The sequence below is a fragment of the Odontomachus brunneus genome, unplaced genomic scaffold (assembly GCF_010583005.1).
Source record: "Odontomachus brunneus isolate Ranch 3 - 2012 unplaced genomic scaffold, Obru_v1 Obru_scaffold_042, whole genome shotgun sequence".
Classification (NCBI taxonomy): domain Eukaryota; kingdom Metazoa; phylum Arthropoda; class Insecta; order Hymenoptera; family Formicidae; genus Odontomachus; species Odontomachus brunneus.
The window spans coordinates 1,488,291-1,501,300 of record NW_022639492.1 but is presented as its reverse complement, the minus strand read 5'-3'; the positions used below and the strand labels follow the sequence as shown (position 1 = coordinate 1,501,300).

Here is a 13,010-nt window from a genome sequence, read left to right as displayed (position 1 = left end):
TGTGTATATATATATATATATATATATATATATATATATATATATATATATATTAAACATATATACATATATACATACATACAATGCATACGCATAAAAGAAGCATGCAAAGAGTGCATCTGTGCATAATAAAGCATATGTACGCAAGCCTTTAAATCTAAGGATCTATGCGTGACGGGTCAGCATAAGACAGATCGATTTAATCGCCACTTCGTTGATTTTCCAGCGATCTGGAGAAGTATTTCGAGTATCAGGGTCAGGATTACATTTGCTCGCGTCCGGACGACAGCGGGATGCATTCCTGCAGTAATCTGCCTCCGCTCAAACTCGGTGAGTGAGTTAATCGCTGCTTATCGTGCCCGTCCTATCTATGATTCTCAACGCACCATTTGGGACAATTCAATATAATACGCGCGAGCTTACAACTTTAATCACTTAACACTTAAGGGGATGCTGAAGCTGAAAACTTTACCGATAGAACACTGACATTTTTTTGCAAAGCCCAATGAAAAATTTTTCATATATAATTATATAAAATTATATATAATTATACATAATTATATATTATTATGTATCAAATTTGTCCATTCATGTTCATATATTCTACTTATATACGTAATTATACATAATTATATATAATAATATATATAAATTCATATATAATTTTACATAATTACGCATAGATTTATATGTAATTATATATATTGTTACACATAATTGTGTATAATTATATATAATTTTATATGATTGTATATAATTATACATAATTATGTATGGACAAATTTCATACATAATTTTGCATGAAAAATTTTTCATCGGGAGTTTACGTCGTATTGGTTACACAGAATTACATAATGTCTAAAATCGAGATATAAGACGTATTAAAGATCATCTTTAAGATATGTTTCAGACAATTTACGTATAAATGTCTTTAAGGTATCTTAAAGATTATCTTTAAGACGTCTTATGTCCCGATTTTAGACATTATGTTGTCTGGAATGCTTTCACGCAATGAAAATACACAAAAATAAATAAGAATATTGCTTGATATGTGACAGAAACGGATCAAAAATTTTTAATGTAAAATCTCAAGCTGTCAGTTAGCGTAATATTTGCCTAATCCAAAAGTTCCGCAGCTTGTACATACCGAAAATGTGGATGCTCCAACCAAAAAATTTTGAAAAACATTGCTCTACCTTCGCATCTGCATTTGGAAGTTTAAGAAAAAGTTTGCAGATTCCTACACACCCTTATGAAAAAAACTATAAGAAAAAACTACTGAGAACAATATAGGAAAACTATTGAAACTCTATTGAAAAATGTTGGAATACTGCTGTATACTTATTACTATTGGGAAACTATAGAAAACCTATTCGTTAATTTTATAAATAGTTTTAGTATAAGTTTTCAGTAGTTAAAACAGCAGTATTTTCGTTAATCGACAAAAGTATTCTGTTCTCAATAGTTTTCTTGTAATATTTTTTCGTAAGGACATAAATGATTAGGTTTTCCATTGAATATGGTAAAACAAAGCAACACACATAAGTTCTGTATATATAAGAAATACGAAAAAGATAGCGTGATTATGTTAGTAACGATCATCTCTGATTATCGACATTATTCAAGTTCGTCATCGACGCCAGCATTCCCTTAATACACACAGCCAGGTTATTATAATAAAATCTATTAATTTTCTTATGTTGTGCTCGAGAATTCGTTAATTTGATTCTAACAATATATGCTTCAGCAAATATGCTCTTATTCTAAATTCTAATATTTCAAATTTTTCTGTTTTATTTTTTCTATTGAGAGGGAGAAAGGAAAAGGGGGGGTAATTTATTTACCGTCGTAATCGAATGGATCAACATGTTTTCGCATTTAGGGGACTTGGTGTGCAACAGCACCGCTCTGCCGAACAATAACACCACGTTCATCAACAATTATACCTGCGTTAATTGGAACTACTACTACACGGAGTGCAAGGGGCAAGGCAACAATCCATTCCAAGGAACGATTTCATTCGATAACATCGGTCTCGCCTGGGTCGCTATATTTCTTGTGAGCGTTTTAATTACTAGTCCTATTTTTATTCGCAAGCGAATCATTCCGCGCGATTCAGGATGCCTGATCTTAATTGGTACAATTAAATATTACAAAAGTATTCCGGATATCGAACAATTTTTCAGACAAAGCTGTTCAGTTTCAAGGTGAAACGATATTGATATAAGATGTCGATATCGTTGTAATTTTCAATTGATTTTTTAGGGTTATTTTAAAGCCAACTTTAGTCTTTTAAGGAGTTACACCACTCTACACGGAGAAAAATAATTTTGTTCTTTTAGCAAAATCGTCGTTGCTACTGCATATTCGTAGTGACATCAAAAAAATTTAGTTGACGTAACTAATTTTACAAATTATTTGTTATCAGAGCAGAACTAGTTTTGTTGCCAGGATAGAAAAAATTTGTTGAGTATATTTGTCCTAAGAATCACGTTAATTTGCTATTGATGCAAAATAATATATCCTCACCAAATTTATTTGCTATCCAAACAAAACTGCAACTTCTTATATAAATCCACCATGGTTCTTATAGTAAAACAATTTGTAGATTCAACAAATTATATCCAACAAATAGTGATTACTACTCTTAGCAAATCTTTTCGCTGTCCATATAAAACGAAAAGATTTTGCTAGAATAGCAGAAAATTTGCTGGACCAGCAAATTACTTTTCTTGATATAACGTCCGAAAATTATTTTTGGGAATTTTTTTTTGGGCAAACAAAGAAATGAATCGAAAATCCGTTAGAAAGATCCGTTAGAAAATCCGTTAGAAAGATTTTATTATATATGTTTTAAAGTATATATTCAAATTTTTATATTAATTCATATTACAAAATGGCGGCGCTATCACAATTCATCTGCCATATCGCACATGATTAGTCGTCAATCTTCTTTAATTAATAACCAAAATTTGAGCAAAATGGAAGAGGAATTTTCTGTTAATTTTTATCTAATTATCTATACTCTACGACTCTGATGCGTGTTGTCGGACACCTTGTATATCCAAAACCTTATGATCTTTCTATGCAGTAAAGTTATATAGTTCAAACAGGGAGCACAGACTCTTTCATAAAGATAATGTACAACGCATAAAAAAATGAACCAATCAGAATCTTCTATTTCAATCTCCACGGTGAAATTAAAGATTCTAATGGAGGATTCACACTGCGTCCGATGTTTGACGTACGACGTATGATATCCAATAAAAGAATAGTTTTCCAATGGAGAATTGAATTCTCTATTAGAAAGCTGTCCTCCTACCCTCCACGATTTTTTAATGTCGACTCGGTCTTAAAAAATAGCAATTCTCGAAAAAATCGGCTACCGAAAAAATTATAATTATTATTATAATAATAATTATATTTAGTAATTGTAATTTAAATATTATTTTAATAATTATAATTATTAAAATAATATTAAAAATTAATATTTACAATATTAATTTATAAAATTAATATTTATAATTATAATTATAATTACAATTATTAATAATATTTAAATTACAATAATTACAATATATTACAAAATATAATAAATTGTAATATTATATTTCGTAGTATTTTGTAATATATTGTAATTATTGTAATTTAAATATTAATAATAATTGTAATTATAATTATAATTATAAATATTAATGTTATAAATTAATATTTACAATATTAATTTATAAAATTAATATTTATAATTATAATTATAATTACAATTATTAATAATATTTAAATTACAATAATTACAATATATTACAAAATATAATAAATTGTAATATTATATTTCGTAGTATTTTGTAATATATTGTAATTATTGTAATTTAAATATTAATAATAATTGTAATTATAATTATAATTATAAATATTAATGTTATAAATTAATATTTACAATATTAATTTATAAAATTAATATTTATAATTATAATTATAATTACAATTATTAATAATATTTAAATTACAATAATTACAATATATTACAAAATATAATAAATTGTAATATTATATTTCGTAGTATTTTGTAATATATTGTAATTATTGTAATTTAAATATTAATAATAATTGTAATTATAATTATAATTATAAATATTAATGTTATAAATTAATATTTACAATATTAATTTATAAAATTAATATTTATAATTATAAATATTAATGTTATAAATTAATATTTACAATATTAATTTATAAAATTAATATTTATAATTATAATTATAATTACAATTATTAATAATATTTAAATTACAATAATTACAATATATTACAAAATATTACAAAATATAATAATAAAAATTATAATTATAATTAAAAAATTCGAATTTTTTGCAAAAAATATAATTGATTTTGAAATCATTGAATCGGAAAGTCGTGAACCCCTACTATTTTTTCGTCGAACGCGACTTGCGTGCATTAGCTTTATGACAGTGGCTTGAGAAAAAGTACGTTGGCAGCGATATGGCGGACAAATTGGTTTCTGTTCAAACAGACGATATTACGAGTGAGCGATGTGCTAGTTAGAAAAAGCTTCATACTTCTACACAAGTAAAAAACGAATTTATTCGCGATGTCTATCTTTTAACATGCTCGTAGCGTGACATTTGGTGAATTCGTTCGAATGTACGACGAGAGAGTTCGTACGTGTCATTTCGATACTTCCAGCGCCATATTATGCTCTTTTATTAATGTATTAATTTATCAAATAATTTGCCGTTATTTCGTTACAATGCTGATGTGATATAATCGTGTCGATTTGCAGGTAATTAGTCTGGAAGGATGGACGGACATAATGTATTACGTGCAGGACGCCCACTCCTTCTGGGACTGGATATACTTCGTTCTCCTGATAGTTGTAAGTGCCTCATTTCCTCATTACGCAATGCGAAGCACAATATGTAAAATGTAATGAAAGTACAATATGTATGCCATCTATTTTCCATATTGTATTTATGCCATTTTCAAAACGGATGAATTTCACGACGCGTGTTATAATGTGATAATAATAATAGCTATTGCGACTGCGACGAACGCGCTAGTATGAAAGAGTAAGAAGTTGATGCGGTAATATTGTAAGATAATTATAAGAAGATAATAGCAATAATAATAAAATAAGGTGATGATAATAAAATAATAAGATAATAAGAGTAAAATAAAATAACGCATATAGAGAATTTTTTAGATCTGATTGAAAACAGTTCTATTTCCTTAGAAAATTATTGACTCTGGAAAATTTATGCGGATTCAGATTAGATTCAAATACGCGAATCTAAATGGAAAATCTAAATAGATTCTCTTCAATATTTTCACAAAAATCTTTTTAGTTTTTATTAAACAATATACATGAAACATACTTTTCTGAGTATTTACACTTTTGATCTATGAATATAAAAAAATGTACATTCTTAAAAAGCACTTTAAATACTTTTAATTTCTTATTTTTATTTGTTATTAAATGGCTGGGTTACAGTAAAACACTCTGTTTGATTTTATAAAAAAACATACAAAAAACTTCATTCTATCGCTAAGAAAAGGAATTATTTACTCAGAGTTTATAGCTCCGATCACTCTTAATAGATATTCAATATAAAGAATGTTTTCTTAATAAAAGTTTTAAAATAAATATATACTCGTCACAAATTTGAGAAATCCGCATTATTATGTATTCGAAAGAAGAAAATTTCTTTTTTTTTTACAAGAATATTATAAAACTTAATTATAGACAAAAACTGATTTAATTCTACGTAGTAAGCAAACTGAATTTTTTAAATTTAATATTCTTGATTGAAATGCTAAACTTTCAAGAATTTAGAATGCATGTTAAACCAATTAAAAATATGAATATATAAACTTATAAAATATTTAAAACAAGTAATTTATTACGAGTGGCTTTACTTAAAAATATGCATTTTTCTATATGTCGGTTTTATGAAAAGCATTAGCGCAACGTTAGTTTCTTAGCAATTAAGAGTCAAAATGGAGCAAAATAAAACAGAAATTATTATCGGCATTAATTTACGAACAGTATTAGCGCAGCATTGTAGCAACGGACAACAAGTAGCAGAAAACATTATCGTATTTGAAATCTTTTTTTTTATTTTATTTTACGATGGTTATCGTAAGATTTGTGAAAAGCATCCACTCACAAGGGAACTCGAAATGGCAACTCGAAAATTCAGAAAATTCTGAAACATTGTGTGCGAGTACACTGAGAGAAAAGACTGGTAACTATAACAAACTGCATTTAGTTACAGAAATTTATTGAATCCTTAGTAACTAATACTAAATATGATAATAATTACCAAATATTTAATAGATCGGGAGTATGACGTAATTGCATTCACAGTAACATCAATTAAATAATTTAGTAATAGTTACTTAATGTTAAATATCTAATATGAAATATATTACAGTTATGAACAGATATTTGATAATTGTTATTAAATTGTTATATCCCATATAATAAAAAATTTAGTAGGTACAAGTTCTATTTTGTTACCAGTATAAGTATGTTTTGTTGCAGCACAACGAAAAATTCATTCATTTGCAGCTATTACATCGTTTCAATATCTATTATTACAGATAGTTGGTTGAACCTATCAAAAATTTTGTAACTATTACAAAATCGCTTATTTTGCTCAACTATTCAATAAGTTTTATTTACCAAATATATTCTGGAAGCAAATAAATTTTACTTCTGTCAAATAAATAATTTATTTTACAGAACTAAATTAATTAATAAGTATTACCATAGCTTTGGCCCGCTATATTTACGTCTATCATTTAGTAATAGTAACCAAATTTTGATAATATTTACTAAATTCTTCTCTCAGTGTAGAGTAGTACATCCATAATATAAAACTATTTTTTGTTTCTGCTAAATTTCGATTTAAGGGGGTGAAACTACTCCTCGAAACCAATGAGTGGACAAAGGAGGGTTCAAAAATTTTTCATTTTTGCAAAATTTGAATACACCGTTGCAAAGAGTATAAAATATTCTATCACTTTTATATAAACTATTTTTTCATATGCCTTGTATTTTAGGAAATATTCGCTAAAAATAAAAATGTTATGTTTTTCGAAGGGTGGTTTCACCCCCTTAAATCGAAATTTAGCAGAAACAAAAAATAGTTTTATGTTATAGATGTACTACTTGCACACAACACATGCTTCAGAATTTTCTGAATTTTCGGGTTGCCTATGTTGCCTTGTCAGTAGAGTGCATCAAGTTGAGCGATTTAAGGGGCGTCTACATTGGAAGTAAGCAGTAAGAAGTAGAAAGTAAGAATAAGAAATTGATCAATTATAGTTGATTATTCCTCTCACATTCGACTGTGGTTGGTCAATTTCTTACTCCTACTTCCTACTTCTTACTACTTACTTGCAATGTAGACGTCCCTTTAAACGTACATCGCAAAACGAGAGTTTAAGAGGCTTGCGTTTGCAGATCGGCTCGTTCTTCATGATCAACCTTTGCTTGGTCGTAATCGCGACGCAGTTCTCGGAGACGAAGAAGAGGGAGATGGAGAGAATGCGGCAAGAACGCGCGCGCTACCATTCAACCTCGACGCTCGCGTCGTCCACGAATACCTCAGAGCCTACTACTTGTTACGCCGAAATCGTCAAGTGGGTACTCGTCGTCGTCGTCACGACCCGAGGACGCCATTCGCACGCACCGGGTTGGCGCTCGGTGCTCATTCATCTGCAAGAGATGATCCAGTCGTGCTTTAATACTATTACGATATGACGTCTCCTTTTTCAGATACATCGCTCACCTCTGGCGACGGGGTAAACGAAGACTGATGAAGAGGTATCGACTGTATCTGTACAAGAAGCAGCAGATGCGGGAGCAGAATCTGCTCAAAGAACAGAATCAAGCGTTCCGCTCGAATGCTGCTGGCGGACCGAATCGAGTGGCGGGTGGTAAGTATTCTCTTCTATGTCATAACATTAAAATTCCAGATGGAGACGAAATAAAGGGAAGAGAAAAGATAAACCGAATAAAATCGATAAAATTATTAGTTTCTTTATTAGATCCTTTTGTTACGGCTCGTGAAGTGTTCATTGATGCTACAAAAAAATTTGCTAATATCAAAAATTAATAATATTAGAATAATTCCAGTAAACATAGGATATAACTATTATATAACATATAACTTATCTAACTATGTCGTTATACGCAGGGTTGGGAAAGTTACTTTTTAAAAGTAACTAGTTACAGTTCCCTTTGCTGAAAATGTAACTAGTTACAGTTACAAGTTACTGGCTATGAAAAGTAACTCGTTACAGTTACAATTACTTAAAAAGTAACGAATCGTTACTTTTAAGTTACTTTCTTGAAATTGTAAATTATTATTGTAAATACAAAAATTTTACATTTTAAGCTTTACTAAAATGTAAGAATTAAATTTTATAATTAATATCTGTCACATTAATTAGTCAATCCACTTAACAAATTTCAAATTTGTACTTAATATAATAAAAATTTAATGATAGCTTTGTAGAGGTAAAAGAATTTAATCACATGCTTTATAAATAAAGCGAAAATGTTGTTAAATTTCCCAGATAGCACAAAGAATTTAAAGTGAATTATGTCACCAATTCTGAATTCATTTTGAAATGCAAAAAGAACTTTTTTCACTGAACTAAACTCTGAAGAGTTTTTGCATCTGAAAATGAATTCAGAATTGGTAACATACGACTGGATTCTTTTTTAATTCTGTTTGAATTCTCTGTGTTATTTGTGTTATTAAATTAATATACGATTACTATACAATTTTAATTTTATTTTACGTTCCCCAAGTAACTATTAAAGCAACTGTTAAAAGTTACAAGTTACTAAAAATAAGTAACCAAGTTAAGTTACAGTTACAGGTGGGAAAAAAATAAATAAGTTAAGTTACAGTTACCAAAAAAATGTAACTGTAACTGTAACTTCATTACAAGTAACGAGTTACTTCCCAACCTTGGTTATACATGATTTAAAATAACCACTTGTCCTTGGAAAGACGTATTTCTAATCAAATTCTAAGACGATTTCTCCTTTTACAAAAATTTGTCCGCAGCTTAGTTTTTAAATTATAAATAAAAATAGTTAAATAATTATAAATAAAATATATGCAAGCGTATGCGTATAAAATTTCATCGTTTAAGATTTCATAAACATTTCATAAAAATGTTTTTAATATTACATTACTAGTTAGAGTAAACTAAATTTCGATATCGTAATTAGAAGCAGCATAGGGAATCGCATATTAAGCAATTATTCAATTAATATTATAAATTAATAAACATGAGAACAATAACAATCTTACTGGAGCGCAGTATAAAGCGTCTGTTGTCAAACATAAACTCCATAGAATGAGAGCTGTACACGGCAATTCTATCAGGTGTTCTACACTGAGAGAAAAATATAGTTGCCTTTGGCGTTAACTATACGCTTTTGTGATTTTAACCAGAAAAATAATTAGAAGAACCATTATTTTAATAAGTGTTATTAGAAAGATGGTTCTTCTAATTACTTTTCTGGTTAAAATCACAAAAAAGTATAGTTGACGCCAAAAGCAACTATATTTTTCTCTATATAGTGTAATAACATGGAAAGAAGAACATACTAGTTTGATTGGAAGTTTTTCGTACAAATTACGTCTTTTACAGTTAATTGACCGTATTAAAAATCCTGGCTATATTACCTAAAGGACCTTACAGTCGTTCACATTTTGCAAACTAGCATAACAATGTCGACTCTCTATTCGCAACACAGCAATTGTGATAGCTGTCGCTGATACTTTAACGGGTCCAGTACGTTCGATCTACTATCGTACTACATCCGAAATGTTCGCTTCTAATATCTTCCGCGCGAGTAGACCTCGGTTCGAATTGTCGAAATCGATGCACCCAGATGGAAGATTGCATCACGGAAGGTGTCCGCGGCTCCTCGCCGCGCTGGAGTACACGGAACAGCAGCAGCAGCAGCAACAGCAACAGCAGCAATTGCAGGTGGCCATCAATGGTAATGACGGATCGATGATCATCGATTCCCCCACGATCGCATCTCCGTTACAGGCGGTCGCCGCGACCGCTCCTATGAGCGCCGGCAACAGCGGCAGCGGGAATTTGGGCATCGCGCCCCGCGCCAGTCCTGAGATCTCCGAGGCCGACACTTCGGCGAACGCCTGCCACAGACTCAGTGTGCATCGCGCCTCTTCGGTCTCCTGCAACGGTAACGACAACGTCATGGGAACCGCAGCTGAGGCAAGTTCATCCAACGTTCTACGAACGGTAGACTGCACGGAGAAAAATAGTTTATTGGCAAATTTTCTGCTGGTCCAGCAAAATCTTCTCGTTATCATATGGACAGCAAAAAGATTTGCTAAGAGTAATCCGCTCGCGCTACAGTTTACTTTGGACCTTTGGCAATTAGGAAAAAAATCATGAAAGAAGACATTCAATTTAAACCATGAGAAAATAATTCATTTTCAAAAATCGGTATTTTGGCCGCATTAAAAGCATGAAAGTAACATGGCCACTTTTTCTTATCTCTTCAAAATTGAATTTTTCAACTATTAATCAATCAATTTTTCAACCATTAATCGTAATTAATGCAATTTGTAATGGAAGTAATAAAAGTTTATTTTAACAAGAGAAGTAATATTTATTTAAAAAGACACGTTACAAAAAAATACTGTATAAGACAGATTTTCCTTGGAATTTTTGCTATTTGCTGGATATAATTTGCTGAATCTACAAATTATTTTGCTACAAGAACCATGATGGATTTATATAAGCAGTTGCAGTTTTGTTCCGATAGCAAATAAATTTGCTAAGAATGCATTATTTTGCATCAGTAGAGCAAGTTAACGTGATTCTTAAGACAAATACACTAAACAAATTTTTTCTATCCTGGCAACAAAACTACTCTGCTCTGATAACGAATAATTTATAAAATTAGTTACATCAACTAAATTTTTTTTATGTCACTACGGATATGCAGTAGCAACGACGATTTTGCTAAAAGGGCAAAATTATTTTTCTTCGTGTAGGGATACGATCTATATTAAACGCTTCATAAGCCTTCAAACGTCTTTTATACAGAAGATTAAATATAATGACGTAATTATATAGCTAGAATGCTTTGAAGCGTCTAAATGGATTATATCCTACAGACGTTACTCTACAGACGTGCATGCAAACGAAATTTTTTTATGTACTCAGAGTACTTGAGTGGGGTGATCGAAGTGTCGCGACTAAAAAAAATGTTGAAATGACTCTTTCAATATCTTTGTGATGCTATTAATTAAATGGTTTCTCAGTTCGTATAAATCTATATGTCTATGTATAAATTCCTCAGGATCATTATCTTCAATATATGTACAGGGTGTCCCACATAAGACATACCAAAATAAAAATATAGGTAGAACAGATAAAAGTGAAACATATGGTTGAAGTCATTTTTCGAACAACCACGTAAAATTTCGAGTTATTAAATAAAATAGATGAGCTAATCAGAGTGCGCGACGCGGCTACCGAAGAAATGGCCGATTGCTCGTGGGCCTATCACGCAGATCTAAGACGTAGTCCCTCCCCCCTCTGGGCCTATGAGATAGGCGCACGAACAATCGGCCATTTCTTCGCCGGCCGCGTCGCGCATTCTGATTAGCTCATCTATTTTATTTAATAACTCAAAATTTTACGTAGTTGTTCGAAAAATTATTTCGATTATATGTTTCATCTGTTCTGCTTATATTTTTCTTTTGGTACATCTTATGCGGGACACCCTGTATATCAAAGTCATGATCTTTTCTACAGTTTTACCAGAAATTATTTGTAGTCCTACTTTTCTACATTTTTCTCGTGATTTTACCACAAAATTTTCTTGTAAAATTGGACATAAAATTCATTGTGAAATTGTTAGAAATTGCCAATATTGATTACTTGCTATTGGAAGTATGGATACGATCATTTCATTCGGAAATGCACATTTCCCTGAAGATTTCAATGACGTCACTCGAGCCTTTATTTTCTAGAGAAGTGTTAGACTCGACTTTGATCTTCGTAGATAATTCTAAACAAGCAATTACGTCTTATCTAATTAATCCATTTAGCGCTCTTCCTTTTCAGCTGTTCATTTTGCCTAATATTTATCTTATGCTTTTACACGATAGTAGTTGTATCTAATAGCGAGATTATACATGCTTTGCATGTAGGAGAGCATTATAGTATGCGCTTCATCGCATCAGTTTCTCCATCATTAACTTCTGTCATTGGCGATAAATACGTTCGCACATAGAGAACGGTACAAAGTTTCACTTCCTTAATGCCGCAAGTCCGGACCAAGAACGGGAAGATATAAAGAAAGAAAGGGGGAGAAAGAGAGAGAGAAAGAAAGAGAAAGATGGAGAAATAGAGAGCGCCAGTTCGTATAACACACATAATGTATGCTTGGTTGTCGCCTTTTAGACGAACAGCACGTTGTTGAGTCCGCCATGTACGCATTATCGGAGAAGAAGCAGCGTAATGTTTAGCGACGTGGTATTGCTCCATGGCAGCAATAATGTCGGGAATGCGTTGCAGCCGGGGACGACGGTGACGTCGGGCGAACGTAATGTCTGCTCGAGCGAGAAGATGACGCAGACGGGCGATGGTAACGTTTGGTCCAGTCCGCTGCCGGACCACGTACAGGTAATTTCTACTGCCGTGTCGTTTCGGACGACCGAGGCTTCTCCACAAAAGGAGATTGCCGCCTTATTTGAGACATGGTATTCTTGAAATTTCTTGGAGTAAATCTCACTCAAAATGGATGAAAAGTCGCTTGAAACATCAGTGGAAATATTGTCAATTGGCATAATGAATTAATGTTTATAATTTAATAAACTATATTTATTGTAACTAAATCTTCGAATGCAATAACTACAAAAAAGTTTATTAAAATATATATATATATATATATATATATATATATATATATATAT

The 13,010-nt window shown here is 30.9% G+C and overlaps 1 protein-coding gene across 12 annotated transcripts in view; it reads left to right on the top strand.

Moving 5' to 3' along the window:
- Positions 1 to 13,010, top strand: part of LOC116844557 (voltage-dependent T-type calcium channel subunit alpha-1G-like) — a 173,387-nt gene that overhangs the window by 85,482 nt on the left and 74,895 nt on the right. For 10 of the 12 annotated variants that reach the window (XM_032816235.1, XM_032816238.1, XM_032816225.1 and 7 more), the window contains 6 exons: positions 1,883 to 2,058; positions 4,802 to 4,894; positions 7,487 to 7,665; positions 7,802 to 7,962; positions 9,941 to 10,293; positions 12,499 to 12,720. In XM_032816235.1, coding sequence (XP_032672126.1) covers positions 1,883 to 2,058; positions 4,802 to 4,894; positions 7,487 to 7,665; positions 7,802 to 7,962; positions 9,941 to 10,293; positions 12,499 to 12,720 — 1,184 coding nt within the window. Of the gene's footprint in view, positions 1 to 126; positions 331 to 1,882; positions 2,059 to 4,801; positions 4,895 to 7,486; positions 7,666 to 7,801; positions 7,963 to 9,940; positions 10,294 to 12,498; positions 12,721 to 13,010 lie in introns of those variants that run through there. The other 2 variants (XM_032816233.1, XM_032816230.1) reach the window with 2 other exon arrangements.